The sequence below is a fragment of the Cyclopterus lumpus genome, chromosome 3 (assembly GCF_009769545.1).
Source record: "Cyclopterus lumpus isolate fCycLum1 chromosome 3, fCycLum1.pri, whole genome shotgun sequence".
Lineage (NCBI taxonomy): Eukaryota > Metazoa > Chordata > Actinopteri > Perciformes > Cyclopteridae > Cyclopterus > Cyclopterus lumpus.
In genome coordinates this window covers 15,166,948-15,183,684 of record NC_046968.1, presented here as the reverse complement: position 1 = coordinate 15,183,684, position 16,737 = coordinate 15,166,948, and the positions used below count along the sequence as shown (strand labels likewise).

The 16,737-nt window shown below is 41.9% G+C and overlaps 1 protein-coding gene across 4 annotated transcripts in view; it reads left to right on the top strand.

Moving 5' to 3' along the window:
• Positions 1-394: 394 nt before the first annotated feature.
• Positions 395-16,737, top strand: part of mindy2 (MINDY lysine 48 deubiquitinase 2) — a 19,450-nt gene continuing 3,107 nt past the window's right edge. For 2 of the 4 annotated variants that reach the window (XM_034527173.1, XM_034527159.1), the window contains exons 1-8: positions 395-1,401; positions 1,785-1,842; positions 3,771-3,835; positions 13,140-13,298; positions 13,791-13,893; positions 15,035-15,177; positions 15,468-15,641; positions 16,491-16,691. In XM_034527173.1, the coding sequence (XP_034383064.1) occupies positions 496-1,401; positions 1,785-1,842; positions 3,771-3,835; positions 13,140-13,298; positions 13,791-13,893; positions 15,035-15,177; positions 15,468-15,641; positions 16,491-16,691 (1,809 nt within the window). In that variant the 5' untranslated portion in view covers positions 395-495. The other 2 variants (XM_034527182.1, XR_004609016.1) reach the window with 2 other exon arrangements.

Sequence of the window (16,737 nt, the reverse complement as noted above, 5' to 3'; positions counted from 1 at the left end):
GTGTGTTGCTGCCTTGCTGAGGACACCGGGGATGTTGTGCTTACAGTAGTACTTTTGCGTCTGTGATAAATGCCCATAAATGCAGAGATTTGAAATTCTTTACACACTTGTAAACAACAATTGTCAATACAATTAATGTCTAATGGAAACACGGATATGTCGTTTGGTTAACATATTACAAATGAGTTTTTTTATAAATACTCGTCAATGAATAGCAGCTAAAATGTCATCTTAGACATTACAACACATCTGAGGGGATAATGTTAGTTACAATCAATATATTGGACAGGCCACAGATATTAAATCAGAACGATGAACTTTACAGTTTGAGGAATACGAGCCCACCCAAAGGCACCACCCACCCCTTGCTCGGCCTGAAAGCGATCCACTCTGATGACGTCACTCGCAGAGTCGTCATGGCGTCTTTGGGACTGAAGCTCCAGCAGCAATTGAGCTAAAAAAAAAAAAAGATCTGTCGACATTCTGTAAATCGAAATGGAGAAAAATGCAAACCTGCATCGAGACACGGACGGGAGCTCTTTGTGTGCCACAATTGCGGGAGCGATGGGCGATGTTACAGCTGTCGGTGGAGGGAAAGGAACAGCCGAGAAATGCAAGAATAGTGAGGCTCCTCTCAGTACTTTGGTGAACGTTAGTTGCAATAACAGCACCACAAATGTTAGTGCTCCTAGCTACGTTAATGTCATTCCCAGTGCTGGGAAGTCTGGCGTTTCGGAAGTGATGGAAGTCCTCCCGGTCCAGGAAGATAAGAGCAGCGACACCAAGACGAGCGGGTCGGGGTCCGGGGATCAGATCAGTAACGGGATGGGGCATGACTCGGTCCTGGCTGCAGGAGATAACGAGGGTGGTGTCTCAAAGTTAGTCAACAACAAACCCGATAGCCCGTCCGCACATCTCGCCAAGGAAGGCGCACGTGCATATGCTGAGGTTCTGGCTCGTGGAGAAAGTGAACCGACAAAACTTGTCAAACCGACTCAGCTGTGTCCGGACAAAGCAATCAAAGCACACTTCAAGCCTGCGCTGTCCGGTGATAACACCTTGTCGGAGGGATTGCCGAGTGAGAGTGACCCCGATCCCAGCCTTGGCGGAGAGTCCCGAAGCATAGATTCACTCGAGTCCTTCTCCAACCTCAACTCCTGCCCCAGCTCCGACCTGAACAGTGAGGGACTGGAGGACAGAGGACTGGCCCTGGCCCTGCAGGGCGAGCACGGGGCTGATGGTACCAATACTTCGTGCGCAAAGGACCGAGCCGCCGGCCAGTCCATATACCACATTAAGTGGATCAAGTGGAGGGAGGAGAATACGCCGATCATCACCCAAAACGAGAACGGCCCCTGTCCATTACTGGCAATAATGAATGTCCTTCTGCTGGCATGGAAGGTAAAAGTCTGAGATGAGCATAGATCTTGAAACTACCTTTAAATTGGCACATTTCCTAATCTCTGCCAGTGGTCATTCTTCTATGGAGAAAAGAACATTTATTGTAAGACTTGATTTACCTTTCAGATTGTCTTATTGTTAACATACACATGCAACACTGCATCTATCAGTCCAAAGCCTCTTTATCCCTCATCACTCCCTGTTGGAAAAGTAATTTATGTCAAGACATGTTAGCACTAGGTATCGTTTTATATCAACATGTTAGTGCATGTTGAACGTTCACATTTTTCCAGTTGTTTTAGTTACCTTGTGTTGCAGTGCTTTGTTTTCTAAATGGGTACTGAATGAATTGAACAATGTGTGTCCATGTCTCTCTGCTGCAGGTTAAGATGCCACCTATGATGGAGATTATAACTGTTGAGCAACTGATGGAGTATCTTGGTGAGTGTTTTTAGCTATTGAAGCTATTATTCAAGAGCAAGTTAATGCCACATCATTGATCAAATGAGGGAAATGCAATACGTATGATAGTGGTGATACCTCAGTGAATATATATGATGCTGATTCTTATTCTGATATATTAAGTAGCATAATAGCATTATTATACTTTAATAATAATAATATGTTGACCTACTTTTAGAGAGTAGCACATAAAGCAACTGGTTCTGAGTTTCAAAAGCCTAGCAAACATTCTTGTGTTTCACGTCCTCTCAAATTTGATTAAGTGTGTTGCTGTTGCAAAGGAAGCCGGAGCTATCTTTTTTCTCTGGATGTGTCCTGCCCTTCATAACTAAAATTACTCCACAATATCAAAGTAGAGTGTATGATTACAGCAGGGGTTCCTTCGAGGTAGAGCCGGTCTTAACTAGTGGCTCCTGTCAGGGCCTTCACTATCCACTGCCATAAGTAGACTAAAGTAATCCACATCAGATCTTTTAAGGATGATTTTCCCCTCACTGGAAGTGGTTTCTGTCTGTGGCTCAAACAGTGCTCTCATCTCTATAAATCACAGCTAAATAATCACTATGTGTATTTTTCTGTCTGCAAAAGTGCCTACTTGTTTGGTATTTGGGAGGACTGTCTCTGCGTGTAATACTTGCACACAAAGTTAATCTTGCCCTTGTCGTGTTTGTCATAACACACAGAGACAAAACCACCCAGAGTGATGCTTAGTGATGTAGTTCAGTTTGGTGTTTTAAAATGGGTGGTGGTCGTTGCTCAGCAGTTCACTGTGTAGCATTGCCGGTGACCCGGACGCCTAGAGGCAGACGGATACAGATATTAAGGGAAGTCCAGGGTGAGTGAGTCCACTGTTCAAAGTACAGAGCAGTGCTTCCTGTCAAGGACACGCTGTAGTAAAACCACTCAGCTTGCTGCCCCAAGCATGAAAACAATCGTCATCTACGGTAAAACTGCAACCAGCAGTGAGTCTGTTGTTAAGTCCAACTTTGTAAAGCTAAATTCACATGTTGCAGAAATCAGCTACAAATAGAATATGAGCCTGACTGGTGTATGATTTTGAGTTTAGTTCATACAGCAAAAAAGATTTAAACATGTCTTTACTGTCATATGGTCCCTCACAGCATGCACATGAAGAAATCATCGTGCATTTCTAGGTCGCTCATTACAATTATAAAGCATAAATTACAAGATTGACTCCATTCATTCAATTTGCTTGCAGAATACTCTTGAACTTGTGTTTTTGTGGAGCTGTTTTTACTTACGTAATGTAGCAGTTGACGACAAGGGTTTGATGGCATTCATCTCAGTAATACTCAGAAAAAGTATGGGTTGACAGTGCAGCATGGTACTCTCTCCAGTGCCTAATACATTTATGAAGCTGTGTGAAGCATTTAAAAAAGATTTAAAGTAGGGACTGCAACAAAACTTTAACACAAATATATTCGCATGACCTCTTTTGCCATAACGACGACGTCCAATACTGTAAAATACTTTAAAGGTTGTATACTCACTATATGATTCAAGAGAATGGCAAACTAGAACAAAAATATACACGTGACTTGAGGTGTTGTGGTCAGCAGGTTTGTAGCGCTGATCAAGCGGCACAGAGCTGGAGCCAGACAGCTGGCCGGCTGTGCTCTCTGCTACAGAGCCGAGTCGACAGAGCTCTCATGTGACACCGCGGTGGACAGACTGATGCTACCTGGTTGGCACAGCCTTTTCTTGGGGAAAACAGCTGGCCAGTGCAAAACCCTCCCAATGCGGCTCATAAAAACACATCTCACTCCTATCAAACGCTTAAGCTATGAACCCATAGTTAATCAGTCAAGTCTGTGGTTGTTTTGTTCTGTCGATACAACACAAGTCAACGTATCTGTCAACATCGCTCTCCCTCTGTCACATTGCAGGAGACTACATTCTTGAAACCAAGCCTAAAGAGATATCGGAGGCTCAGCGGCTAAACTATGAGCAGGTAAGTCCTGCCTAATCACTGCGGAATATTATTATTGAATGGGCATGTGTTTTTGCTTATGCGTGTGCATTAGTAAGCTGCTGACTGTTCATAGTACCTTAGGAGCGCAGGGCTTTTGGGAGGAACTCCCTATCCGAGTTGAAACCAGAGTTATACAAGTTGCACATGAGCCGTCACTTTCTCTCATTAACACACTCAAAATATCTCAGCTGTTTCATCGTCATCATTGGTGTATTTTCACCACAGTATTCAAAGTGAGGTGCACACTGCTCTGACGTGCATTCAGTAGCTCGGTGCTTACACTAAAATGGGTTTGCCAATTTGCATTGAGTTAGCAGAGAAGGTCAGTGGATGTTCTATAATGTGGAAATAAGCATCGAGTTGATTACAAACCACATAAAACTGCAGCTTAGCTTGTTTTCACTGCACTATAGGTTACATAAGATGTGTCTTGCAAGCCCATGGAACAACATGGGTCAGGAGTGTCAGATTATGTTGTTTCACATGGCTGTGAATGCTCAGAGACGCATGGCTGGGTTCAGCGTGTGTGTGTGTGTGTGTGTGTGTGTGGCGATGGAGCTCCAGCTCCCCTGCTTCCTCCCATCTCCACTGCCTGCTTATGGGGTGGGAGAGGCCCTGCCTCTCCTCCTCTTGCGTGGCAGAGCATCAGCACATCTGTAAATGATTTGAAGCCACACTTGTCCCCCATTCAAAGAGGCGAAAAAAGAATGTGCAGTCTCCCCATAGAATCTCACTGCAAAGGCCTTTCTAAATATAAGTTTGGCTGAAATACAACCTCTTAAATAAATGAGTGGTGGCCTCAGCATGCACTGTTAAAGTAAGGGAGTGGTCAGAGTTGTGTTGCATAGTTATTATGGCAGTCTAATCCTAGACACTGACCTGAGAGCTCTTTAGCATGTGGGTGTCCTCATGTGCCTGTGCTGTGGTTGACCCAGTATGTGGAGACGATAGTGGGCAGGCAGGGCTTTGGGAGCTAAGAGCAAGTCGGAAATTTGTTTGTGTCAAATGAAAGGTGTCCTCTTGTTTATATCTTGAAGAGATGTGCCAATGTTCCATTGCTTATTGGATCGTTATAAAATACAACTGAAGCCACCATGACTTTAGAAAGAGTTCATAACAGAAGTTGTTCTATTTATAAATTCAGCTTAAAAAACATCATCTGCCACAGGAGTATATGAGGATTAAAATAGCAGTTGCACGGCTGCTCTTTAGCTATTGTTCAATATTTAGTCGGCGGAGCTGTGTAAGTTAGAGTGAGAGTTTTTTTCTCTGCTTTTGTCTCAGTGGACCCAGCTCAACAGCCCTCTTACAAGGCAATTCATCCATGATGATGGTTCATGAACTGGGTTATCATGTCAATGAAGCCTCTTTTGTTTTAATTTGTTGTCGTTCACGGTAATGGGCCTTGTTCACAAATGTTTCTTCAAAACCTTTCTTTTGTTCTTTTGCCGAGTGAAGCAGATAAAAATCTCCACTTGGAATTCAAAAAGCATTTCTCTCAGATCTCGCATCTTTCCTTAACCCGTGGCTGTTTGCTGATGAATGGATGCTGTTCGGACTCCCTGGTTATCAAATTTAAAGCTTTCTGAATATAATCTATCTTGAGTAAGCGGCGACATTAAGTGAGACAACCACATAAAGAGAAATAGGTGATGGTGATGTCGGAGACAAAGAAATGGTTTGGAATTATAAAAACTGATAACGGGAGTAAATGGAGAGAATGTGCTTTAAGTTGAACGGGTTGTGGTGTTGCACACTGATTTAATTCAAGCAGGATCAAACTGTACACAGGGTTATCTGTTTGTTAGGTCCATATGCACAATATAATGGAATCTATTACATTAGCTCCAATGCACAAGCATGTATCTTAACAAAGCTTCTAATCACTTTATGTTAATGGTCTCCATATACTGTATGTGTGTGTATGGGTGCTGACATGTTAGAACCTGTAGATTAGAACGATGATGCATCCGGCAGCAATGTAGAGCAGTGCAGCTGCTGATGTGTGCCAGGATTCATGAAAGTATGACCCACATTGTGTGACATTACAGTCTTGTAAACTGTTCATTATTTACAGCTTCCACTGATGGGTCACAGCATTATGTAATGGTTTACCTTTGTCCTGCAGGGATTGATATGTTGCTCTTTAGGTTCATCGATCTGCTGTGTATATTTTTTATTATTTCTTTTATTCACATGACTGCAGACGGGCTCATAAAGTTTACATTAACATACACGCTCATGAAAAATATCCGACAGTTGCATTGTTCCCTTAAAATGGGTTGATTTAGTAATGGCACCCCACTTGATCACAGTATCAGCGATACTATGTATTTCACAACCAAAACAGTTTTTCAAGTGCGTTGCTGAGCAGAAAAGCTTTGATTTGAACCACAACCAATATTCTTTTTCCTATAGATACATTTTTGATTTGCTGCATGTTTTAACTGCCACACAACTATTATCAACTAGGACTTTGGTGTTAATAAAGGAAAGCTTTGGAAGCAAATCCATCATCTTGGCTCTGAAATGCCATATTCTGTCAACTACCAATTAATTACATCTACTCAGAATTATATGTTATTATATTTTCAGGGGCTTTTTGGGTGAAATTCAACATAGAGAGTTGAGCAGAGATGCCTCCCCTTAAACACCTAGGTCGAAGCGTGAATGTAAGAATACAGAAAGTCCTCGACAGAGCACGTCCCTCGTATCAAACTGTGGAAGTGCGTCCAACACAAGCACAGATGAATGCAAGTGATGCAATGCTAATTATCTGATCTCCAAGCGCTCATGAGCTGTTGGAGCCCTCTGCCCTAAAGTGAAGAGATGTTGTCCATTACATCACTTCTGCTCATACGTGTCCTCCACACACTACGATGGGCCAGCTGAAGGCTTTTCACCTCCACTCTCCGCATCAAATGGGAGTAGCTCACCGCTCATGGGACGTACAGAACCTCTACTGTAAACTGAAAAATAGTCACTGTACTGTGACATTGTGCTCATTTCCTTTTTAAATTTGACGTAATTTTAAATAGTGATGTTTTTTTTTTTTTTAACACACCAATAGTGTCAAAGTGAGCTGGTCAATACTGTAGTTGAATGATATTAATCTGAATATTTAAGCATTGTCACGTGTGTCGTGCATGGAATTGTGTTCCAATGTTGTAATTTACACCAGACAAAATTCTTTGCACTTATGAAATGCACACTATATTTTTTTGTACGGTTTTATTGCCATTTTTGTATTGAACAGTTATATTGAAGTCATGTTCAGCCCAGTTTCAAAGTGTCAGGTTTATATTCTTCTGGTATCTCTAAAGTAATTGGCTTTGCTTCCAAGTCATTTTTCATTACCGTCTACCTTCTATATTAGTTTATTGTGAAAGCGTTGAAATCAAAGGGAAATCACTCAAAAGAGTTCTAGGGCTCAGCTGCATGACTTATCATGATCCCAGACTAAACTGGCAGCAGAGGTTTAGAGCCAGCTGGGGAACATTTCTCTGAGACTTAAAGCGAGAATGTGTCTGTTTTGTTGGGTTCACAGGTCTGTGGATGTGTACACGTGACATACGATATGGCATACATGTGATGCAATATGTATTTAACGTCAACAGTGTTCACAGTGCAGTGGTTACATCCTCATTCATACTTAAAGGATATATGAAGTGGAAATAGTCTCATCAATCATTCAGTCACTAAAATGAAGGAATGTCTATTCGACACCAAGTGTAAAATCATCATTCAGGTAATTTATTCTTGCAAGAAGGAGCAAAGTTGAAATCACGCACAAGTCATATTTCCAAGTTGCTGCTCAAAGATCCATCTCTGAGCCTCTGTCATTTATACAGTGTGACAGACAGTAACAGGGGGGGATGTGGTCCGAACCGGCCCAAAGCAGTTTCTTATCTTGTCCAGAAACAGGCCTCCATTGTCTTTGCGAAGGGGCTCCAGATAAACAGATGAGTTCTCCTCTCTTAGAAGTACCTGTGATCAACTTCTCTCTCTCTTGGATCCTTATCCTCTTGTTGGGAAATCTGTTGATACACTGGAGACTGTTTAATTAGGTTCAGTATCTATCAATCGCTGCAGTAGTCCTCCAATACCAGGTATAAAACAGCTCTCACAAACATTGAGGAAAGATGGAAATAAACAGTGATAATACCAACTTCTTCGGAGAGTGAAGTTAGTTCCTGCGATGCTCAAGTCACTGACCCAACTGGTTGTTATATAGTATTGTTAGGTGTGAAAAAAAATGCATTTCAGTTGCTAGTGGTGTTGTTCGTTCTTCAAATGCTCTGCTTTCCCCCCATAATATATGATCAACTATTAGTAAAGTTACTAATGCCAAATAACACAGGGTCCTCTAAGTCTGCACAACCCTGGGTGTCCAAACGGGTTCCACGACCAAGGTGGCGACATATCTAGTTGTTCACTTGTTGCTACTTTAAAACCCGACACTGAGCTCCCTTCTACATACACTCCACTCCCTAGGCCTCTGGGTGTTTGCTGTATTCTTCACTGGACTTTGAGACAAGCGTTCATAATGATTTCACCTCCCTTTGTAACCAGACTGCACCACAGAGGAGATGGGTGTCTGTTTAGGAGTTATCAGTGATGTATTTTTCTGTAGACAACCGGTGTACCTTTTTACAGTGGGTAAGGTGAATGTAGACTATACCTGAGTGGTGGGGGGGGGATAACATAAGAAGTAATCTCTTTCCTTTCACATTGGTTTAATTCAATGAAATCCATCCAAATGTATTGGAATGGATATTCTGGCTCTGGTAATTGCCTCTAGTTGGTCTCTGCTGAACTTAAGGGAATATGTTTCCCTTAAGCCCCCAAATTTCTTTTTTTGTAGTTTGTGAAGCCGTAATACTCTTTTTATCATAGATACCATCCCTCCTGTTGAGACATGGTCCAACCCATGGTCCAACCCATGGCCTACATATCAGGGTGTGTGTGTGTGTGTGTGTGTCTACATAACCTGTGGTACCAGTCAGTCTTGCCGTCTATCTCCTCTCCTCGCTCCTCCTCCTCCTCCTCCGTCCCTCCCCTGCCTGCAGTTTTTTTAGCAGGCCCCATCTCTCCTCTTGAATTCTCCCCTCCTCCTCCTCCTTGCCCCGGACTCAGAAGCCTCCAGTCTTTGATTGTCTCGGAAATACACATCAGAATAGGCAGGTTCAAACATTATCAACAAAATAGACTTCTGCATTTTGTTTTGCTCTTTTGTTGTTTTGTTGTTTGCTCTGTTACCCTGCATGTGAAGCTTATGCTTTTGTTTCCGCTAGGGCACACCTCTGCCAGCCTACTCAGTGTTTTGTGATAATCTGTAGTTGAGTTCAAGGAAATGATCAACACTGGGATTATTAAGGTCTTCTGATATTTCGTCCATATTACCTGTTCTGGTGTGTGCGGGGCACGTCAACCAGGCCAGTGTTCCGAGGAGAACGCCTGGAGTCTCCGGACTGATGGCCTGACGGCGAGGCTTGATGGCGAGGCTTGATGGGGCCACAGAGACACGGGCAGGAGTATGATGGAGGTCGGTGGAGGAGGGATAGGAGTTGTGTGAATTTAGTTGTGGCTGAGGAGGAAGGATAGGGAGAGGTTCTGGACCGGACTCTGGCTGTGGTCGTGATGTCTGACTACGTCTGACTCAGAAAGATTCACGTGGAGACAAATTATTTGTTGTTTCATTTTCACATTTTCCTTCTTTTCTTATTCCTATTAGTTCTCTGTTCAATCTGATCAACCAAATTTCTACATCCTGTGACTTTCAATTTTCCATTAAAGTCATACATATCGAAGGGACTCCAGATAAACAGATGAGTTCTCCTCTCTTAGAAGTACCTGTGATCAACTTCTTATCAGTGATTGAAGAAGAATACTGATCAGTGTTTGGACTTCCTGGTGCCCCGCTCCCACCAAGACCTTCAGACCATGACAGTTCAACATCCTGTGATTTGTAAGGTCACAGTCCTGCTGAAATAGTTATTTTTCCAACAGAATGTTTTTCTACATGTATTATTTAAACCCTTTCCTCTATTACAAGAGATAAACATAGTTTCAAAGTCAAGGTACAGTTCAGATTTTTCTACCTCACAAAACTGATGTTTTCTTTTTGGGGTGAAAAGAAAATAAAAAGCATCACGGAGCTCTGTCTGGGCCACATGAAAACCAGAGAAGACCAATACAATTAAAGCTTTTAGCTTGTTGACATATTCAGGCCATGACTGTTATCAAGCCTGGGAGGAGTTTGTTCCAATATAGCACTTAGAAATGTTAAAAAAAAGAATGGTACGGTTTAGAGCATGGTTTTTTTTAACTCTCCATGTGTTACACGTGCCTAACAAATTAATTTTTTCATGGTGAATGATGTGTTGCCACGGCAACAGCATTCAATGAGAATGATGAAGTATCATCAATGCGTTATGACTTTACTTGTGTGTCTGATCTGGTCAACTGGCTAGGAGTAATACATCAAAGTGTAAAATGTGTCATTTACCTTTGCCCGTAGGTGGCGCTAAGACAATGTGAACATTTTTGCATGAAATTTTGTTCAGGCCTGAACAAGCATCATGCATGATCAATTTGGGGCAGATTGGATAATGTACCTTGGAGTTACAACAACTTCCTCTTTCTTGCCAAACTGCACGAAATGGGCGTGTAATGGCCGCCATGGCAAGGCCATTCAAGGACAACTCACCATTTTGATAACTTTTCATCATAAAGGTCCTTGACCAAAATTTAAGTTGATCACAAACATTTTGTAGGATCAGTTTGTTCATTTTATAATTATTATTTATAATGCCTGAAAACGATGAAAAATGGCAAAAAAGCAGAAATTGTCCGATTCACAGCAGCGCCCCCCTCGTGTTTGAATGAAAATAACAGGGTAACAGGTTAATTGTTCCATATCTTCTAAACACAATGAGATATCAACAAGCGTTTGATAACTTTTGATGACATTGATCCAATAATGACTACAGCGAATTTGGTATTGATCAGAGAGAGCGTGTAGGAGGAGTTTGCAAGAATGTGTTTTTCGCGAAAAATATTATTTTGGGGGAAAACCTAAGTAGGCGAAGCTTAGTGCTCTGACTCTTGTAGAGCAGACACAACCGTACATGTGTGTCAAATTTCAAGTCAATCGGTCATTGGGGGCGATGGGTGTGGCCAAAAAATACTCAAGGGGGCGTGATCGAGCCATTTCTTTATACCCAAATGTGAGACCCCTAAAATATCAAATTTTTCACCAGTCCTGATATGCATGTCAAAGAGGAAAAACAACAAACATGACAGTTAATTAGGGCCTTCGCTGGCTCAACGTTGTCGGTGCTCGGGCCCTAATGAAAACCCATGGAAACAGTTGTAGATTTATTTTATTTGAGCTTGTAAACACCCTGCAATTGGTGCTGCCATTTTTCTTCATGGGGGCTTAAAAGCTGATTAAAGAAGAAAACCTGAAGTAGTATTTCTGTAAATTGGCTAATGTTTTAGGGAAATCACATTTGCAATAATCGGCATCTGCCACATGTAGAAACAGTGGTAACACGGAGGTAAAGAGCTGTTGGAATTAGCGACACATTTTGAAAGAATCCTGCTGAAATTCTTACAGACTGCTGAAGGCCAAAGAAAAGTGAAGCAAGGTGAAGCAATACTTTCTCAGGTTCTGTACAACATTAATAAAGCAAGCACACAGTATCATTAGCAGCTGTCAATCAATAACAGATTTTCTTCCTCCATGTTGTGTTCTGGGTTTAATTCAGTAACTGTATCTAGATAAGACAGTAAACCTGCCCCAGCCATCTTGATGCCTTCAAGCTTTGTTTTGTGTAACATTACTTCCCTGGTGTGATGACACATACCTTTTACCCATGAGCTGGATTTCAATGTTCACAGACCATTGGCTGTCTCGCACAAAGCCAGGGGAATTTTAGACTCTGGTGGCCGTTACTTTTTTAAGACTTTTGTGTGTTCCTTCTGGTATCACAGCTCAGTCTGTTCATAGTGTTCATGGGAAAAAGATGCATACTCTCATCCAGTGAGTCAACTTCTAAGCATCTGGACAAAAAGACACAACAATATGTTTAAAGTCGATATTTTACCTGGATTTATAATTGTTTTGTTGCGAAGGTCTACTGACCTTCTTAACTAATTATGGCCCACACTAGAGTGAGATCCAAGCTGTAGGATGAACTCTGTATTGATTTGCCACGTTGTGGAATCCTCCTGTAACTTAATGTTTTACGCCTTGAGAAAATATTAACAAATGAGCACTGCGTTCTGGAGAACAACTTTCAGTACAATACACTTTAAGTTAACAGACTACATCACTAAAATGAATGGCCAAGGAAGTGAACCATCTGTCTGACTACAGCAAATAAAACATTTTAGGGGCAACCTGGTGGGCTACGGGTTTGGGTTTCTGACCATGTAGTCACAGAGTCCCCGGTTCGAGTCCTGCTGAGGACCTTTAGGCTTTTTAAGACGTTAAATAGGTCATATTGCTGGCTTTATCTATCTAAAGAGAGAGGGAGCAGTGATGAGTTACAAAATATGTTATTACTAAGATCAAGAAATCAGGGATGGATTAAAAAAAATATTTTACAGCTAAAGCTTTAATGTAAGACTATTGTATTGCAGAAATAAAGTCAAAAATCAAACAAATGTGGGGTAGTTTGCAGGGCTAGTGGATTGCATTATATTGTCACATGCACCTGATATTTTGACCACTCCTTTGTAATATTCATACCGTGTCTCATAACGATGAGCCTGAGAGAGCTCACTCAGAAATGTAATATGAAATGGTTTCCTGCCAGCAACTTCCATTTATTCTTGTGGTTGTACATTGATTCACAGTAAACAGAGCAAAACCTAGTAAGTGCAGTAAATATGAAAACAGTCAACGCAGTCTCATTAAAGTAACTATAAAGAAATATTTGAAGAAAACCAATCAAGGTGTGAGTGTGTGGAAGCTGTTTTTGTATTGTACGGGAACACATAGCAGCTAATGGCTTCTTGATTGGTAGATAAATCAATCCCTGATCGCTTCATCTATGCTAACTGTATGCAGACAACCGGAAATAATGTAGCAGACAAAGACGGCACATGAAAACAGCTGGACTGGACACAGCTTTTGGTTCTGTAAACAAGCTAATATGGGTTTTTGCAAGAGATTTGTTTGTGTATAGCTCAAGTTCATGTTGTTGCATCCCTCTTGCATTCTTACCACATATTCCTCACTAAAGTCTGAACCGTTGTTTCCCTTGTTTCCTAGAACATGAGTGATGCCATGGCAGTGTTGCATAAGCTGCAGACCGGTCTGGATGTCAACGTGAAGTTCACAGGGGTGCAAGTCTTTGAGTACACCCCAGAATGCATTGTGTTTGATCTGCTTGACATCCCTCTCTACCACGGCTGGCTGGTTGACCCGCAGGTGAGATGGACCTCCCGGAAGCAAATGAGTTGTATTGCCCTCCTCTCTATCCTGGACACCGTCTCTTTCAAATTCACTGCGAGTATTGAAATATTATAATATATATACTGCAGTTTGAGGTCACTTTCTCACATTTTTGACCTCCAGTTTGTGTCTGTTTTGTTTCAAACTAACTGGATTGCGTACATTTAAAGTCCTGGTCCTCGTCTGGTTTATGTTCCCGTCACAAACTAACAGTTCCAGACTTCTCTTGGAAGCAGTCTATGTCCAGTTGTTTTGTTGATTTGAAATGACAGCATTTACACCGCCTTTTTAAATGAAGATAGTTACGGGGTAAATGCATCAGAGTTTCCAAAGTGGTCGTAGTTCAATATGAACCCCTTGTCACCAGAATGTTTCTCTCGATTAGACATTTTGTATAATTCTTTCTTGGCTTTTAGTAAAACAACATGACGACTCGGTAAATATTCTTTGTTGTTGTTTTTTTTGCAGATGCATGACATTGTTAAGGCAGTGGGCAACTGCAGCTACAACCAGCTGGTAGAGAAGATAATATCCTGCAAGCAGTCAGACAACAGTGAGCTGGCAGGGGAAGGTGAGTGCTTTCTCTTCACCCCCTCTGCTTTCTGACCTGCCTGACTCCCCTCATCTCTTCTCTCTCCCTCTGTGTTCTTGGAGATGGAGAGAGAGAAACAAAGTCATGCATTATGGGTAACAATGTATGGTTAACACTTTTCAGCTTCTGAGCAAAACGAGATTAACACTAATAAAAAAATTAATAATCTTAATTCGTTCAATTTTGAATATCTTTGTTACATAACTCGTGTCTCAAGTATCGTTTGGCACTGTAACTACCATGTGCATTGTACCAATAATTCAGTGACATTCATTACTTGTGATACATTTACTGCACTTTCCAGTGCAAACACAATCTGCACAAAACCACAGACCAAGTTCAAATGAAACCAGAACATGTGGCCACTCATCAAATGACCTACTTTCACGGCTCACATTTGTCTTCCCAGCTGTCAGTAACTTCTCCAATAAAAATATTTGCTCATTCAACACTGAGCTTCCTGAGTAGTAGACAGCTGGTCTGCTGCCAAGTCAACACAGCAAAGCCTTTAGTCGATGATGATATTGATATGGGAGATTCACCCCCCTCTATTGTATTTGTTTCTCTAGCTGAGGGCTTTATTTAAGTGTTTTGAGGCTGATGCTACCAACCACATTAAATGGACAGATATACTCTGAAAACTATAAACATCTCTGAGGATTGTGGCCATGCTAAAGCATACTTAAATATTTAATAGGAAGTATTCAATAGCTCTTTTCCTGCAATCTGTAAAAGTTGTGTCTCATTGTTGGGCAGACTGTTTTCTGTCAGAGCAGAGTCCGAATGTTCAAATAGTTATTACAAACATGACAGCAGGTTTTTCAACATGTTATGCTCCTGGCTAAGCCAAATATTTGATTATCTTCAGAACTCTTTTTTGTCACAGGTTAAGAGGTGAAGCTTATCAAAATAATAACATTAACATGGACATATCACTCAATGACAGTTTATTTTGGTATATTCTGCAAAATACACGTCTACAATCATGATCAAAGATGCGATAAAGCATTTAGGTAACACTTATCATGGGTCCATGTTTCCTTGTTTGCTCATCAATCACAAGTTCAAGCTCTCCTTTTTGTCTTTGTATGTGTGTCTTCCTCCCCTTCTCTCGCCACAGGCATTGTGGCGGAGCAGTTTCTGAGCAGCACAGCCACTCAGCTTACGTACCACGGCTTATGTGAGCTCACATCCACCGTACAGGAGGGAGAGCTGTGTGTTTTCTTCAGGAACAACCACTTTAGCACCATGATCAAATACAAGGTAAACACCAAATAGTGTTGGCATCATTTGCATGAGTCAGATTGAGGATCACTTGTGGAGCTTACCGAACTTTAGAAATTGTAGCAACTGAAATAAGTCATGAGGTGTTACGAACTTTCTCTTCAGTCAGTGACAAGCGCCTTGGAGCCGTTTACTTTTACAGGACCATTTTTATGCCTCTACCACGGGTAGATTTCGTTCTGTTTCATTGATAACATTTGTATGTACGTAATGTGTGTGTGTGTGTGTGTGTGTGTGTGTGTGTGTGTGTGTGTGCGCTTGTCTCCTAGGGCCAGCTATACCTCCTGGTTACAGACCAAGGTTTCCTGACAGAGGAGAAGGTCGTCTGGGAAAGTCTGCACAATGTCGATGGAGATGGCAACTTTTGTGATTCGGAGTTCCGGTTGCGGCCTCCTTCCAATCCAGAGACTGTGTACCGCGGCCAACAGGATCAGATAGACCAGGTCTGAGCACTGATGCAGGCAAGACTAGCAGAAGCAGCAATTATCCACTCCAAAACCATGATTTCGCTATATCAGGATGTGCTTTTCACACCATCAGTGAATCACAAAGGCCAAGACAGAATGCCAGACCAGTAAGGTCATACTGGTCTTTATTGTGCTACTGTACAGAAATTGGAGAAATGCTGAAGCAAAGGAGAGACGAAAAGAAACCAGATCGCCAAAAAAGACACCACCTGCGCTTGAGCCCAGGTTAAAAAAAAGAAGAGAGAATATAAAGGAAGTTGCTCAATAATAATAATAATAATAGCTTGTTAATAACACACACACACGACAGCCTGAAAAGCACATGTCAGGGTTGCATGGCGCCCACCTCCGTTGCTTTGGGTTTACTCAGGCCAAGCACCTCCTTATCTCCAAGATGGGGTTGGTGAGAAACATCCATTCAAGCAATGTTCTGCACTCATAATCAATTCCGTTAGATTGGAGAAAACTTGTAATGACCGCAGTTGGGAAATTGGGTCTTTTGTCAGTGACAAATTACATGACATATTATAAGATACTGAGTATAATACAATAGATAGCAACAGCATAAAGTTTTTTTTGTAAATTGCAGTTTAACTCATTACTACAAAAAGAATAATGAAGATAATACAGCAAATGCAAAAGAATGAAGACCGACACAAATGGCCCAGTTAATAAATAATGTGACTGAAGTTGAGGATTGCAACAATGCTTGTGGATCGGACTGTTTGCCGTACAGGCTGAGGTAGTTCAGCTGTTGCATAATCAGAGCTTTGCTCATAAATCATCAAGCCTTTCTCTCTCTTTGTGCACATTCATGTGTGTCAGGACTATCTGATGGCGCTGTCACTGCAGCAGGAGCAGCAAAACCAGGATCTACAGTGGGAGCAGCTCCCTGAGGGCATCAGTGACCTAGAGCTGGCAAAAAAACTTCAGGAAGAGGAGGACCGACGAGCCTCCCAGTACTACCAGGAGCAGGAGCAGGAGCAGGCAGCGGCAGCAGTGGTGGCGGCGGCAGCAGCAGCACAGGTGGGAGGGGGAGGGGTAGGGGGAGGGGGGGGTAAAAGCAAAAGCA